This window comes from Pelecanus crispus, chromosome 19 (assembly GCF_030463565.1).
Source record: "Pelecanus crispus isolate bPelCri1 chromosome 19, bPelCri1.pri, whole genome shotgun sequence".
NCBI lineage: Eukaryota > Metazoa > Chordata > Aves > Pelecaniformes > Pelecanidae > Pelecanus > Pelecanus crispus.
In genome coordinates this window covers 512509-529755 of record NC_134661.1, presented here as the reverse complement: position 1 = coordinate 529755, position 17247 = coordinate 512509, and the positions used below count along the sequence as shown (strand labels likewise).

General features: G+C 59.3%; 1 protein-coding gene across 1 annotated transcript; it reads left to right on the top strand.

The window, feature by feature from the left end:
* Positions 1-8753: 8753 nt before the first annotated feature.
* On the top strand, positions 8754-15932 carry LOC142595399 (roundabout homolog 3-like). The gene is given in 6 exon segments (XM_075723394.1): positions 8754-8904; positions 13398-13724; positions 15338-15486; positions 15575-15704; positions 15791-15883; positions 15886-15932. Coding segments are annotated over 6 exon segments (897 nt in total).
* Positions 15933-17247: the final 1315 nt, after the last annotated feature.

Sequence of the window (17247 nt, the reverse complement as noted above, 5' to 3'; positions counted from 1 at the left end):
GGGGTGTCTCTGCTGCTACCATGTCCCCAAAGTGATGTACCCATTGCCAACCCTACAGCATGTCCCCAAAGGGGTGGACCCCCTGCTGGCATGTCCCAAAGGGGTGTCCCCAATGCCAGCCCTGCGGCGTGGCCCCAAAGGGGTGTCCCTGCTGCCACCGTGTCCCCAAAGCGATGTACCCATTGCCAGCCCTACAGCATGTCCCCAAAGGGATGGACCTGCTCCTGGGGTGTCCCCAAAAGGGTGTCCCCAATGCCAGCTCTTCACCGCATCCCCAAAGGGATGGACCCAATGCCAGCCCTACAAGCATGTCCCCAAAGGGGTGTCCCTGCTGCTACTGTGTCCCCAAAGGGGTGTCATGCTGCCAGCACTGTGGCATGTCCCCAAAGGGATGTCCCTCCTGCACCATGTCCCCAAAAGGACATCCCTGCTGTGGGAGTGTCCCCATAGGGATGTGCCTACTGCCACTGTGTCCCCAAAGGGCTGCACCCACTGCCACCCCTGCAGCGTGTCCCCATAGGCATGTCCCCACCTCCACCCCTGTGGAGTGTCCCCAAAGGGGTGACCCCACTGCTGCTGTGTCCCCAAAGGGATGTCTCCACTGCTGCTGGTGTCCCCAAAGCAGGTCCCCAAAAGGGTGTCTCCACTGCTGCGGTGTCCCCAAAGGGACGTACCCGCTGCCAGTGTCCCCAAAGGGATGTCCCCACTGCTGCTGGTGTCCCCAAAGCAGGTCCCCAAAGCAATGTCCCCACTGCTGCGGTGTCCCCAAAGGGATGTACCCACTGCTGGTGTCCCCAAAGCAGGTCCCCAAAGGGGTGTCCCCACTGCTACGGTGTCCCCAAAGGGACGTACCCACTGCTGCTGTGTCCCCAAAGCATGTCCCCAAAGCGATGTCCCCACTGCTGCGGTGTCCCCAAAGCCAGCTGCCCATGGGGACGCACCCTCTGCGTGTCCCCACGCCTCGGCGCCCGCGTCCCCAAGCCCCGGGGGGCCACCAGCCCCTTCCCCCCATCCCCGAGGCCACCGGCGCTGCGCCGTATGGACCCCCCCCCCGCCCAGGAGCTCATCAGGCCCCAATCAGAGGGGCTCGGTAAGCCGGGGGAGGAATGCAAATGAGGTGAACGGTTAATTAGGGATTGAAAAATTCATTATTCCTCCAGAGCAGCTGATTGCGATGCAGCCCCGCGTCCCCATTAGGGCCATTTGACCGCTTGCTAATGACACGGAGGCGGGGGGCTGGTGGGTCCCCCGCCGCCCCGCCGAAAACCACGGAGAGTCATTCCTGCAGCGAGTTGGGCCCCGTTCTCAGCTGCCCCACAGCGGGGCCGCTCCGCGCAACGAGTTGTGGCTGTTCTCGGTGGGGTTCATCTGTGGAACGAGTTGTGGCTGTTCTCAGTGGGGCTCATCCATGAAATGAGCTGTGGCTGTTCTCAGCCGCGGGGGCTCACCTGTGCAGTGAGTGGTGGCTGTTCTCAGCCAGGGTCGGCCACGCAATGAGTTCTGGCTCTTATCAGCTGGGGTCGCGGGGTGTAAGGAGTTCTGGCTGTTCTCAGCCCGTGCTCACCCATGCAAAGAACTGCGGCCGTTCTCAGCGGGGCTCACCCATGCAACAAATTGTGGCTGTTCTCAGCCGGGATCGCCTGGCGCAATGAGTTGTGGCTGTTCTCAGCTGGGGCTCACCCATGCAATGAATTGTGGCCATCCTCAGCTCCCTGGGGATGTGCAGATGGTGGGATGAGCAACTCAGGGCAGCGGTAAGGAAACACCCCCCTGCTCCCCAAAGCCCTGCTGCCGCTGCTTCGCTCAAGCCAACCTTCCGATTCAATAAAGACAATTAACGCTTAGCCAAAAAGCCGAGCGGCCAGGTCGGTAGGTATGGACTAGTGCTTACTGCAATTTACTGATGCGCTCGTAATTAACCTCCCGTCTCCAAAACACGCCGCCGAAAAGACGTAGCAACTTATTAACGGCGACGGTGGCTATTCAAAGCCAGAGCTCTAATTATCCCGAGCTGTGGCCGCGGGCAGGAATACCCCGGTGCCGGATGGAAGGGGAGAAAAGCCGCTCGATGCGATGTTGGGGAGGATGCGGGGATGCTGAGCGAGGCAGCGCCCTGGTACCCAGCAGCATCCTTAGGGGCTGCGGCCCGCATCCAGCTGCCCTGCCCACTGCACAAAGGGGACCCAGGCGGGCTAATTCGGTGTGGGGAGCGGCGTCACGCCTCTGCCTTTGTCTCCCTTTCAAAGCCAATATCCCGGCCCCAGATGGGTTAATACATAATGCAGACAAGCAAGTAATTGCTTGCCTTTGTAGGGCCGTCAGCGCTGGGTCCCCGGCCCTCTGATCCCCCATTAGCAGCCATGCAAACAAGCCTTCCACCCAATTAAGCCCAGCTTTGATAGAGCCTTTCCCAATGATGTGCTGGTCCCAAACTAGCGATTCGCACATGAGCCACTACCTGTTAAACCTGGAGTCGGCTTCCTTCAGGGACGAGCATCCCTCGCTTCTCGCCGTGACCCAGCTGCCGAGCTCTGCCCGGCTTCCCCCGGCCCTGAAGGGAGGCTCGGCTGATAAATGATCTCAACAAACTCTATATTAAAGAGGTGGAAATGGGATGTTAATATACCCCGAGTCGCTCGTCTCGAGAACACATGGGCTCCGGCTTCCCAAAGACGGCGGTAATGAGGCGGGCTGGGACGCCCCGCAAGGAGACCTCAGCCCACCGGCCTCCTCCGTCTGCCAGGCGTGGAGGAGAGACAGCCTGACACCCGTCCTCTGCGGCATCCCCACGCCGGCCCACAAATCAACCCCGGGTCAGCCCCTGAAGCGTCCCAATCTGCTCACCTAAAGCATCTCAGCAGCATCCCCGAAAGCATGCCAGTGTGCTTCCCTAAAACATCCCAGCGTTATCCCTTAGCGCAGCCTGGCAGCATCCCCTAAAGCATCCCACTCTCATCCTCTAAAGCATCCCACTCTCATCCCCTAAAGCATCCCACTGCGCTCCCCTAAAGCATCCCACTACGCTCCCCTAAAGCTTCCCAGATCATCCCCTAAAGCTTCCCAGATAATCCTCCAATGCATCCAGGCATCATCCCCTAAAGCAACCCAGTATTGTGCCCTCCAGCATCCCACCATCATCCTCTGAAGTATCCCCGTACGCTCGCCTAAAACAACCCAGTGTCCTTCCCTAAAGCATCTTGCTATCATCCCCTAATACATCCTGACATGCTTCCGTGCATCCCAGCATCATCCCCTAAAGCATCCCAACACCATCTCCTAAAGCATTCTGGCAGAACTACCCTACAGCATCCCAGCATCATTCCCTAAAGCATCCCAGCATCATCCCCTAAGACATCCCACTGACATCCCCTAAAGCATCCCAGTTTGCTCCCTGAAAACATCCCAGTATCGTTCCGTAGGGCATCCCACCATCATCCCCTAAAGCATCCCTCCATCATTCCCTAAAGCATCCCAGTGTCATCCCTACAGGATCCCAGTGCGCTCCCCTAAAACATCCCAGCATTATCTCTTAGCACATCCTGGCATCACCCCCTAAAACATCCCAGTGCCATCCCCTAGAACATCCCAGTGTCATGTCCTAAAGCATCCCAGTATGTTCCCCCAAAACATCCCAGCACCATTCCTTAAAGCATCCCACATCATGCCCTAAAGCATCCCAGTGCCATTCCCATATGCTCCCCTAAAACATCTCAGCATCTTTCCTTAAAGCATCCCACCATTATCCCCCAAAGGATCCCAGTGTCACCCCCTAAAGCATCCCAGCATCATCTACAGCGTCCCGCCATCATCCCCTAGAGCAGCCCAGTGCGCTCCCCTAAACATCCCAGCATCATTCCCTACTGCATCCCACTGTCATCTCCTATAGTATGCCACCATTACTCCTTAAAGCATCCCAGCATCATTCCCTACTGCATCCCACCATTATCCCTACAGCATCCCAGCATTAACCCCTAGAGCATTCCAGTGTCATCCCCTACAGCATCCCACCATTATCCCTTAAAGCATCCCAGTGTCATTCCCTAAAGGATCCCAGTATCATTCCCTACAGCATCCCAGTGTCATTCCCTACAACATCCCAGTATCCATCCCCTAAAGCACCCCAGTGTTATTCCCTAAAGCTTCCCATTAACCCTTAAAGCATCCCAGTATCATCCCCTAAAGGATCCCAGTATCATCCCCTATGGCATCCCAGTGTGATCCCCTAAAGCTTCCCATTATCCTTACAGCATCCCAATGTCATTCCCTAAAGCTTCCCATTATCCCTACAGCATCCCAGTGTCATTCCCTAAAGCTTCCCATTATCCCTACAGCATCCCAGTGTCATCCCCTAAAGCTTCCCATTATCCCTACAGCATCCCAGTTTCATTCCCTACAGCATCCCAGTGTCATCCCTTAAAGCATCCCACCGTTATCCCTACAGCATCCCAGTATCATTCCCTACAGCATCCCAGTGTCATACCTTATTGCTTCCCAGTGTCATCCCCTAAAGCTTCCCATTATCCCTGAAAGCATCCCAGTGTCATTCCCTACGGCATCCCAGTATCATCCCCTACAACATCCCAGTGTCATCCCCTACAGTATCCCACTATTATCCCTTAAAGCATCCCAGCATCATTCCCTACAGCATCCCACCATTATCCATGCATCATCCCACCATTATCCCCTATGGCTTCCCAGTGTCATCCCCTATGGCTTCCCAGTGTCATCCCCTAAAGCTTCCCATTATCTCTTAAAGCATCCCACCATTATCCCTACAGCATCCCAGCGTCATTCCCTACAGCATCCCAGTATCCATCCCCTAAAGCACCCCAGTGTCATCCCCTAAAGCTTCCCATTATCCCTTAAAGCACCCCAGTATCATTCCCTACAGCATCCCAGTATCATCCCTTAAAGCATCCCAGTATCATCCCCTAAAGTATCCCAGTGTCATTCCCTACAGCATCCCAGTGTAATTCCCTACAACATCCCACTGTCATCCCCTACAGCATCCCACCATTATCCCTTAAAGCATCCCAGTGTCATTCCCTACGGCATCCCAGTATCATCCCCTAAAGGATCCCAGCATCATTCCCTACAGAATCCCAGTATCATCCCCTAAAGCATCCCAGTATCATTCCCTACAGCATCCCAGCATCATTCCGTACAGCATCCCAGTATCCATCCCCTGAAGTATCCCAGTGTCATCCCCTAAAGCTTCCCATTATCCCTTAAAGCACCCCAGTATCATTCCCTACAGCATCCCAGTGTAATCCCCTAAAGCTTCCCATTATCCCTTAAAGCACCCCAGTATCATTCCCTACAGCATCCCAGTATCATCCCTTAAAGCATCCCAGTATCATCCCCTAAAGGATCCCAGTATCATCCTCTATGGCATCCCAGTGTAATCCCCTAAAGCTTCCCATTATCCCTTAAAGCATCCCAGTGTCATTCCCTAAAGCTTCCCATTATCCCCTAAAGCATCCCAGTGTCATCCCCTAAAGCTTCCCATTATCCCTACAGCATCCCAGCGTCATTCCCTGCAGCCCCCCAGTGCCTCTCCCCCCGGCTCCAGCCCCCCCCCGTGTGCCCCCCCCCCCCCCAATACACAAAATTCCCCATTTTCCGGCGAAGCGCGGGGCTGCCGGGGTCCCGGGGGATGGCAATAACGGGGCCACGGGGAGTGACCCCGGCGGCGCCCGCGGGCCCGTGCCGCGATCCCGCCATCACCGCGAGGGCCGTCGTGCCTCAGTTTCCCCACCCCACGGTGCCCGGCCCCGCCGCCAAGGGTTAGGAAAAAGAAGGAGAAATCAGGAAGCGGCGAAAAAGCGGGAGGAATAACGAGGATAACGACGTGTGGGGGAAGCCGCCCCCCACCCCCAGGCCCGAAAGTTTCGGGGGGTGCTTTCGGGCCTCGGCGGCGCGAGGTTTTGGGCAAAGCCTGCGCAAACAGCCGCTAATCGCCGAATAAAAGCGCAATTAAACGCCCCGGCGGCGGTAATAAATCTGCTAACAAGGAGGCGATGCCCCCGCGCCCGCTGTTTGCCCAGCTGATTAACAGGGATGAATCTGGGAAGCAGAGCAGAGGCGGGGGGGGGGATTATCCGTCGGGATAAAGCGGCTCCTTTGTCTCCTTTCGCCATCCCGAGCCGTCCCGGAGGAGGTATCGGTGACGGCTGCACGCGTGCCGGGAGCCCGTCACCGTAGCCGCAGGCCTCGTGGCGGGGTTAAGACAGAGGTGCCTTAATCCCTGGGGATCCCAAAAAACCCTCCAGGATTCCCATTAAAAACTCTCCTTTCCTCGAAGCACTCCATGAAAAGAGGCCTGAAAGCTCGCTGGGGATTAACGTCCCTTTCCATCCCCTATTCCCGGGCCGGAGATGCCCCATCCCCACGGCTCGGCTTTTCCGGGACACCCAAAAAAAGAGGGAATCGGGGAAAAGGCATGGCATTCAATATTCCAGCGTCACCTTCAATTCCCCTCCTGGAGAATTATTGGGATAATAGTTGGATAAACCTGTTATTCTAGAGTTAATTTATTTCTCCTTTTCTTTTTTTTTTTTTTTTTTTTTTGATCCAGGGAAATCCCTGGGCTGCCGCATCCCCAGCAGGAGAGAGGGAAAAGCTTTGTGATCCTGTGAAATTAATATTTATTTACTTTCTCCGTGCCCGGCGACGAGCGGGATGGATGAATAATGCATTGCCCCCAAGACACCGGGACAGGAGCTTTGCCGTCGCTGGCAGCGCCGGGATCCGGCAGATTCGGTGGGATATGGAGAGGCTGGAGGGTGCTGCCGAGCTGGAGCCGGCCCAGATGTGCACCGGCATCCAGATGTGCGCCCGCCTGCCGCCCCCGGCACGGCTCCGGCTGGGGAACGCAGCATGCTCACACGAGCTCCCCGGCTCGGTGCCCAGATGTGCGCCCAGATGCGCGCGCTCCTGTTTGCGCATCCAGATGTGCACAGCGGCGGGCAGGCCGGCTCGCCAGATGTGCACTTAAGCACCCTTGCGCCTCCAGCTGTTCGGCCAGCGGTGACCCCGCCAGCTGGGGCCCAAGCCCTCCAGATGTTGGCCCCAATGCACACGCAGCCCCCGGGCCACCCAACCCTGCCAGATGTGAACGCCCCGGAGGCCTTTGGTGCCCCAGATGTGCACGAAAACACTCCCCCCGCCAGCTGTGCTCCCCCCCTTTGGGCACACCCGTGCTCCCCCCTTCCAGATGTGCAAAGGCGCTCGGGCCCCCCTTGCCATCCAGATGTGAGGCCCCTTCTGCTCACCCAGCCCACCGCGCCCCAGATGTGCACGCAGATGTCCCCCCCCGGCCCTCCCCCATCGCCCCTTCCCCTCCCCACCCCCCAGCCCCCCCCAGTGCCCCCCACTCCTCTGCCCCCCTCCCCCCCACACACCGGGGGGCCCGGGGGGGCCCCGCATTGCTTCACACGCCAGCCCCGGCGCATTAATTAAGTGGCCAATCGCTAATTACGGGTTCAGGAGGTGCCTTGCACACCCTGTGTGCCCCCCCCACCCCAAGATCAAGGCCACCGGGGGGCCCAGCACCCCCAAAAGCGCCCCCCCCGCCAGCGCACCCCGGGGGGGGGCGGGTAGGGGGGTGCCAGGCTGCGCCGCCGCCTTTCCCGGTGGGATGGGGGCGAAGGCGCCTTTTGGGGTTCAGGGAGGTGGGGTTTTGGGTGGGGGGGCGGCAGCCCCGTGGGGTGCCGCGTTATTTGGGATGAGGCCGGGCAGCGCAGCGGCCTCTTCCTCCCCCTCCTCCTCCTCCCCCCAAACCAGGACACCCCCCCTGCCCCCCCAAAGCCACCCCAAGCCCCTCCGCCCCCTCCCCCCCCATCTCCCTGCCCAAAAGGGGGGGGCAGGGACCCCCCCACCCCCCTCCCCGCACCGCCCTGGCCGCGCCCCCGCTCCGGACCCGGGGGGCGGCGCCGCGGGCTCAGCCGAGCCGAGCTGGGCTTGAGCGGAGCTGGGCTTGAGCCGAGCCGAGCCGAGCCCAGCCCAGCCGAGCCGAGCCGAGCCGAGCCGAGCCGAGCCGAGCCGAGCCGAGCCCAGCCCAGCCGAGCCGAGCCGAGCCGAGCCGAGCCGAGCCGAGCTGAGCCGGGCTTGAGCCGAGCCGAACTGAACCGAGCCGAGCCCAGCCCAGCCCAGCCGAGCCCAGCCGAGCCGACCCGAGCCGAGCCGAGCCGAGCCGAGCCGAGCCGAGCCCAGCCCAGCCCAGCCCAGCCGAGCCGAGCCGAGCCGAGCCGAGCCGAGCCGAGCTGAGCCGGGCTTGAGCCGAGCCGAACTGAACCGAGCCGAGCCCAGCCCAGCCCAGCCGAGCCCAGCCGAGCCGAGCCGAGCCGAGCCGAGCCCAGCCCAGCCCAGCCCAGCCCAGCCCAGCCGAGCCGAGCCGAGCCGAGCTGAGCCGGGCTTGAGCCGAGCCGAGCTGAACCGAGCCGAGCCCAGCCCAGCCCAGCCCAGCCGAGCTGAACACAGCCCAGCCGAGCCGAGCCGAGCCGAGCCGAGCCGAGCTGAGCCGAGCTGGGGCAGACGGCGCTGAGCCCAGCCGGGTTGTGCAGCGCCGAGCTCAGCAGAGCCGAGCCGAGCCGATTCCAGCAGAGCCGAGCTGAGCAGAGCTGGGCTTGAGCCGAGCCGAGCTGAGCTGAGCCCAGCCGAACCCAGCAGAGCCGAGCCGAGCTGGGCTTGAGCCGAGCCGAGCCGATCCCAGCCGAGCCGAGCCGATCCCAGCCCAGCCGGGCCGGGCCGGGATGCTGCGGTACCTGCTGAAGACGCTGCTGCAGATGAACCTGTTCGCCGACTCGCTGGGGGCCGAGGGCTCCAACTCCTCCTCGCAGCTCCTGCTCGGCATCAACCGCACCGAGCCCGCCATGCACCTCCCCGGCCTCGGCCCCGGCAACGGTACGTGGCCCCTGTCCCCCTGTCCCCCGTCCCCCTGTCCCCGTGTCCCCCTGTCCCCATGTCCCCCTGTCCCCATGTCCCCGTGTCCCCATGTCCCCGTGTCCCCATGTCCCTATGTCCCCGTGTCCCCCTGTCCCCATGTCCCCCCGTCCCCGTGTCCCCCTGTCCCTATGTCCCCGTGTCCCCCTGTCCCCATGTCCCCCTGTCCCCGTGTCCCCCTGTCCCTATGTCCCCATGTCCCCGTGTCCCCCTGTCCCCAGTCCTGGACCAGCGGTGATGCTGCCAATAACCCGCAGCCCCCCACAGCCTCAGCCAGGACCCCCCCCGGCACCAACCCCGCACCCCCAAACCGGCCCCGTGTCCCCGCACTGGGACCTTGCCCCGTGTCCCCAATCTAGGAGCGAGCCGGTGTCCCCACATCAGCCCTGTGTCCCCACTCCGGGACCGGCTCCATGTCCCCGGACCAAGCCCCAGACCATGAAGCGGGAGCAGTGCCGTGTCCTCAGACTGTCCCCGTGACTCCAAACCGGGACCAGCCCTGCTTCCCCAAATCGGGAGCGACCCTGTGTCCCCATACCGGCCCCTAGACTCCAAACCAGGACCCACTCGGTGTCCCCAAACCATCCCCGTGTCCCCAGATCCTGAACCGGGAGTGACCCCCCCATTCCCAATCTGGCCCCGTGTCCCTACACCAACCCCCAGACTATGAACTGGGACTGACCCGGTGTCCCCAGATTGTCCCCGTGTCCCCAGACCAACCCCCAGACCCCAAACAGGGAGCAACCCCACATCCCCAAACTGTCCCTGTGTCCCTACACCAACCCCATGTCCCTGAACCGGGAGCAACCCGGAGTCCCCAAACTGCCCCCCATGTCCCCATGCCAATCCCCAGACTCTGAAGCAGGACAAGCCCTGTGTCCCCAAACTGTCCCTGTGTCCTCACACCGACCCCCTGACTCTGAGCTGGGAGAGACCCCATGTCCCCAGACCAGCCCCAGTGTCCCCGAACCATCTCTGTGACCCTGAGCCAGGAGGGACCCCAGTCCCCAGTGTCCCCAAGTGTCCCTAAACTGTCCCCATGTCCCCCACCAACCCCCAGACCCTGAGCTGGGAGAGACCCCATGTCCCCAGACCAGCCCTGTGTCCCCAAACCGACCCCATGTCCCCAAACCAGCCCAATGTCCCCAAACCAGCCCTGTGTCCCCAAACTGACCCTGTGTCCACAAACCAGCCCTGTGTCCCCAAACCGACCCCATGTCCCCAAACCAGCCCCGTGTCCCTGAACCATCTCCATGTCCCCAAACCAGCCCTGTGACCCCATGTCCCCGAACCAGCCCCGTGTCCCCAAAACAGCCCCATGTCCCTGAACCATCCCTATGTCCCCAAACCAGCCCCATGTCCCCAAACCATCTCCATGTCCCCAAGCTCCATGTCCCCAACCCAGCCCTGTGTCCCCAAAACACCCCCATGTCCCTGAACCAGCCCCATGTCCCCAAACCAGCCCCAGTGTCCCCAAACCAGCCCAATGTCTCCAAACCAGCCCCATGTCCCTGAACCATCTCCATGTCCCCATAACGACCCCATGTCCCCAAATCACCCCTGTGTCCCCAAACCAGCCCCATGTCCCCTGAACCATCTCCATGTCCCCAGACCAGCCCCGTGTCCCCAGACCAGCCCTGTGTCCCCAAACCGACCCCATGTCCCCAAACCAGCCCCGTGTCCCCAAACCAACCCCACTCCATGTCCCCAAACCAACCCCGTGTCCCCGAACCAGCCCCATGTCCCCAAGCCGGGACGGAGCAGGGGGCAGAGGGGGACAGCCTGGGCCGGCTGCAGGTACTGGGGGGGGGTGAGTTGAGGGGTATCCGCCTGGATTTTAAGCCCTTTTTGAGCTTTTCCGCTTTTTTTCAGCCTGGACTCCCCCCGTTTGGCTCTGGGTGGCTGATCAAAGGGGGGGGGGTGTCCCCCAAACCCCCGCGGGACCCCCCGCCCTGGCACAGCTGGCCGGGCGCAGGAGGGGGCCTGGCCTGACCCCCCCGCTTGTCCCAATTAGCCACCGGGCCCAGCTGCGGCCCCCTCGGCCCTGCTGCGCCCACCCCACCCCCGCCGCCGCCCCACGAGGTACCCGGTCCCCCGCAGCATCCCTCCCCGTCCCCATGGCAGCCGCATCCCGTCCCCATGGCAACCCCTCCCGCCCGCCCAGGGTGCCCCAAATCGCAGCCCCCCCCCCCCGCGATGCTTGGGAGCTGGGGCAGGAGCGCGCGGGCACGTGTGCAAATGCAGGGACATGCGTGCGGTGGGCATGCACATAAACGTGTGCCGCCGCGTGCATGCGTGTGCGTGCGCAGATCCGCAGGGATGGGGGTACACGCAGGCTTGCGTGCCCCACCGGCACGCGTGCGTGGATGTGCACGGATGCGCACCGCCTGTGCGTGTGTGCAAACGCACGTGCAAATGCATGTCTGTGCACGCATTTGTGCCCCTGCGTGAATACATGTGTGTGCATGTGTGTAGCTGCACGTGTGCACGCACGCACGTGTGTGTGTAAAAGCGCATGCATACCCCTGCGTGAATGCACGCGTGCGCATGCATCTGCGTAAGCGCATGCGTGCATGCACCTGCACGCGTGTGCGAGTGCATGCCCACACGCTCCTGCACGAATGCACGCACGCATGCACGCATCTGCACGTAAATAAGTAAATAAGGGCATGCACGTGTGCAAATGCACGCCTGTGTGTGGCTGCACGTGCATTCGTGCTTGGGCATGTATGTGCACGCACACACACACGTGTCCGGGCATGCATTTGCGTGTGCGTGGGCTTGACGGTCGCTGACCGCAGCCTGAACTGCAGTGCCAGCTGGGGGTGGCACTGGGGACAAGGGGGGCCCCTGCCAGCCGCACTCAGCCCCCCGCATTAATGAGCATTAATTATCCCAGCGTTAACGAGCAGCCGTTCATTCCCATGCCCTAACGGCGGGGATCTTCCCGGAACAGCCCCACACACCCAATATATGGGTTTTTTTAAAATTTTAACTTAAAATTAAGCATTTTCCGCAACCTGGAGTTACCAGCTCCGCTACCAAAAATCATCCCTTGCAGCTGATGGAAACCCATCCCCTTTTTGGGGCAATTTAGCCCCAACCCCATTTCCCCAGGGATGCCCAGCTGGAAACTGGGTGGAAATGGGGTGGTACTGGGAGCGAGGCTGCTTTGTCCCCCTGTCCTCGTCCCCCGGTGTGTCCGAGGTCTGACACCCTCCCGGTCCTGCTCCCACCCCACCAGCGCCCACCCTGGTTTGGGGCGGGGGAATACATTGGGCTGAGACCTGGCCACACCTCATCTCATCTCCTGGGTGTGTGGGGGTATGCTGGGCTGAGACCTGGCCACATTTCATCTCACCTCTGGGGGAGGGAATATACATTGGGCTGAGACCTGGGCGCACTTCATCTCATCTCCTGGTCACCTCACCTCCTGGGTGTGTGGGTGTAGACTGGGCTGAGACCTGGCCACACCTCATCTCACCTTGGGGGACACACACACACTGGACTGAGACCTGGCCACACCTCATCTCACCTCTGCAGGGGGACACTGTACATTGGGCTGAGACCTGGCCTCACTTCATCTCACCTCTGGGGGAGGGAATATACATTGGCCTGAGACCTGGCCACACTTCATCCCACCTCCTGGTCATCTCACCTTTGGGGAGGGGACACACTGGGCTGAGACCTGGCCACACTTCATCTCACCTCGGGGTGGGGGGAATATACATTGAGCTGAGACCTGGCCACACCTCATCTCACCTCTTGGCAGGGGGGGATATACACTGGGCTGAGACCTGGCCACATTTCATCTCACCTCCTTGTCCTTTCACCTTTGGGGAGGGGACACAGTGGGCTGAGACCTGGCCACACTTCATCTCACCCTGGGGGGACATATACTGGGCTGAGACCTGGCCACACCTCATCTCACCTCTTGGCAGGGGGGGATATACACTGGGCTGAGACCTGGCCACATTTCATCTCACCTCCTTGTCCTTTCACCTTTGGGGAGGGGACACAGTGGGCTGAGGCCTGGCCACACCTCATCTCACCTCTGGGGAGGGGCCACGGTGGGCTGAGGCCTGGCCACACTTCATCTCACCTCGGGGAGGGGGGAATATACACTGGGCTGAGACCTGGCCACACTTCATCTCACCTCCTGGTCCTTTCACCTTTGGGGAGGGGACACTGTGGGCTGAGGCCTGGCCACACCTCATCTCACCTCGGGGAGGGGCCACGGTGGGCTGAGGCCTGGCCACACTTCATCTCACCTCGGGGGGGGGGGGGGGGGATATACATTGGGCTGAGACCTGGCCACACCTCATCTCCCCTCCTGCTCGCCGAGCAAAGCAGGTGATGGCACCAGGAAAGCGCTCAGCTCCCCCAACCACCCCCCCCCCGCCTCCGTTGGTGGTGGGGGGGTAGTGGGGACACCCCCCCTCTTTTGTCCGCAGGGTCCCAGCCTGCGCTGGAGGACACGGCCCCCCGAATCGTGGAGCACCCCGCGGATCTCCTGGTCTCCAAGGGGGAGCCGGCCACCTTGAGCTGCAAAGCCGAAGGCCGCCCGGCGCCGGCGGTGGAGTGGTACAAAGACGGGGAGCGGGTGGAGACGGACCGCGAGGACCCCCGCTCCCACCGCACCCTCCTGCCCGGGGGGTCCCTCTTCTTCCTCCGCATCCTCCACGGCCGGCGGGGGAAGCCCGACGAGGGCGTCTACGTCTGCGTGGCCAGGAATTACCTGGGGGAGGCCACCAGCCGGAACGCTTCCCTGGAGGTGGCCGGTGGGTGCCCGGGGGGGTCCCCTGGGGGGGGTGGGGGATTTGGGGGGGATTGGGGGGATTTGGGGGGCTGGTGTCACCGCGGGGCCCAGCCCGGTGCGGTGGCCGCGGGCGTGAACCCCCCCGGCCTGGGGCTGCTGAGCGGGAAGAGGTGAAAAGAGAGGAAAAGAAGGGAAAGGAGCGAGGAGGAGGGAAAAGAAATGAAAACAGGGGAAGGTAAATGAAAATAAGGGAAAGGAAGCGAAAAATGAAAATAAGTGAAAATAGAAGTAGTAAAAAGAAGTGAAAAGAAGAAACAAAAAGAAATTAAAATAATTGAAAATAAGGGAAAAGAAGTGAAAATAAGGGAAAAGAAGTGAAAATAAGGGAAAAGAAATGATAATAAGTGAAAATAAGTGACAATAAGGGAAAGTAAGTGAAAAACGAAAATAAGTAAAAATAGATGAAGGAGGAAAAAGAAATGAAAAGAAGAAAGGAAAATAAGTTAAAATAATTGAAAATAAGGGCAAAGGAGTGAAAATAAGGGAAAAGAAATGAAAATAAGTGACAATAAGGGAAAGCAAGTGAAAAATGAAAATAAGTAAAGATAGATGAAAAGGAGCAAAAAGAAATGAAAAGAAGAAATGAAAAGAAGTGAAAATAAGGGAAAAGAAATGAAAATAAGGGAAAAGAAATGAAAAGAAGTGAAAATAAGTGAAAAATAAAGGAAAATAAGTTAAAATAATGGAAAAGAAATGAAAAACAGGGAAAAGAAGTGAAAACAGATGAAAATAAGTAAAAACAAGTGAAAAGAAATGAAAATAATTAAAAACAGATGAAAAGGAGTAAAAAGAAATGAGGAGAGGAAAAGAAAAGAAGTTAGAATAATGGGGAAGAAGTGAAAATCAGGGAAATTAAATGAAAAGAAGTGAAAATAAATGAAAATCGGTGAAAATAAATGAAAGTAAGTGAAAAGAGATGAAAAGGAGTAAAACAAAATGAAAAGGAGAACTGAAAACAAGTTAAAATAATGGAAAACAAGGGAAAATAAATGAAAAGAAGTGAAAATCAGTTCGAACAAATGAGAAGAAGCCAAAAATAAATGAACACGTTACAAGAAATGAAAATAGACGAAAAGAAATGAAAACGAATAAAAAGAAATGAAAACAAATAAAAAGAAATGGAAAGAAATGAAAAGAAATTACAAGAGGTGAAAAGGAATTAAAAGAAGTGAAAAGAAGTGAAAACATGAAAATAATTGAAAAGAAATGAAAATAATTGAAAATAACTGAAAATATTTGAAAATTAATTAGAATAATTATAAATAAATTAGAATAAGTGAAAATAAGTGAAAATAAATTTAAATAAGTGAAAATAAGTGAAAATAAGTGAAAATAAATTTAAATAAGTGAAAATAAGTGAAAATCATAAGTGAAAATAAGTGAAAATAAATTTAACTAAGTGAAAATAAATGAAAATAAATTGAAATAACTTAAAATAAATTCAAATAACTTCAAATAAATGGAAATGCCGTCCCTGGGGAGCCCCGCGCCCCAGCTGCGGCCGGGGGGTGGGCTGCGGGAAGCGGGGCGCAGGGCTGGGGTACGGAGGCAGGGCTGACGCCGTGGCCCCCCCAGTGCTGCGGGACGATTTCCGGCAGCCCCCCGGGGACGTGGCGGTGGCGGCGGGCGAACCGGCCGTCCTGGAGTGCGTCCCCCCCCGCGGCCACCCCGAACCCAGCGTCTCCTGGAAGAAGAACGGCGCCCGGCTCAGCGACAAGGACGAGCGGCCTGACGGTGAGGGATTGAGGGGGGGGTCCCCCCAAAAGGTACCCCCAGGGTTGGGGGGTCTGAGCCCCCCCGGCTGAGCTGGGCCGTCCGCAGATCCGCGGTGGGAAGCTGATGCTGGCCAGCACCCGCAAGAGCGACGCCGGCGTCTACATCTGCGTGGCCACCAACGTGGTGGGCGAGAGGGACAGCGAGCCGGCCGAGCTGGTGGTCTTCGGTGCGTGGGGCCGGGGACGTCGTTTTGGGGACGCTGGGGAGGGGGACCGGGTGCCGCGGCGACGGGGCTGACGGCCGCCCCCGCAGAGCGCCCGGCGTTCGGCAAGAGGCCCCTCAACCAGGCGGTGCTGGTGGAGGGGACGGCGGAGTTTCCCTGCGAGGCAGTGGGGGACCCCCGGCCGCGGCTCGCTGGCGCAAGGAGGAGGGCGAGATGCCGCCGGGAAGGTAAGCGGTGGGCGAGGGGGCCGGCGCCGTGGGTGCCGGGGCTGGGGTGCAGCCGGGCGGCGTCGCTGCGTGCCGGCCCCCTGCGCTCGGAACGTCTTGCAGCCTCGTTGCAGCCCGCGGCCCCGGCGCAGCCTGCATCCCCGTGGCATCACGTATCCCCGCGGCAGCCCGCATCCCGGTCATATCCCGCATCTGCGTTGTTTCCCACATCCCCATTGCATCCCACACCTTCGTTGCATCCCGCACCCTCATTGCATCCCATATCCTTATTGCATCCCGCTTCCAATGGCATCCTGCGTCTCCATTGCTTCCCGCATCCCCATCAATCCCACATCCCCATCACATCCCAGATCCCCATTGCATCACAGATCCCCATTGCATCCCAGATCCCCATTGCATCCTGCATCCCCATCGCATCCCAGATCCCCATCACATCCTGGATCCCCATCACATTGCACATCCCCATCCCATCCCACATTCCCATCCCCTCCTGCATCCCAGTCACAATCCCACATCCCCATCCCATCCGACATCCCCATCTCATCCCGCCATCCCATCCTGCATCCCGATTGCAATCCCACATCCTTACCACATCGCACATCCCGATCGCATCCCACATCCCCATCTCATCCACATCCCCTCCTGCATCCCCATCGCATCCCGCATCCCCATGGCATTCCACATCCCCATCGCATCCCAGATCCTCCCCACATCCCGCATTCCCATCCCCTCCCACATCCCCATGGCATCCCACATCCCCATCGCATCCCAGATCCTCATCACATCCCGCTTTCCCATGGCATCCCACATCCCCATCCCATCCCACATTCCCATCCCCTCCTGCATCCCAGTCACAATCCCACATCCCCATCCCATCCGACATCCCCATCTCATCCTGCATCCCATCCTGCATCCCGATTGCAATCCCACATCCTTACCACATCGCACATCCCGATCGCATCCCACATCCCCATTGCATCCCAGATCCTCATCACATCCTGCGTCCCCATCGCATCCCACATCCCCATCTCATCCCGCATCCCCTCCTGCATCCCCATCGCATCCCGCATCCCCATGGCATCCCACATCCCCATGGCATCCCAGATCCTCCCCACATCCCGCATTCCCATCCCCTCCCGCATCCCCATGGCATCCCAGATCATCCCCACATCCCTCATTCCCGTCCCCTCCCACATCCCCATGGCATCCCACATCCCCATCGCATCCCAGATCCTCCCCACATCCCGCATTCCCATCCCCTCCCGCATCCCCATGGCATCCCACATCCCCGCGGCACCCCGCGCCCTCGCGGCACCCCG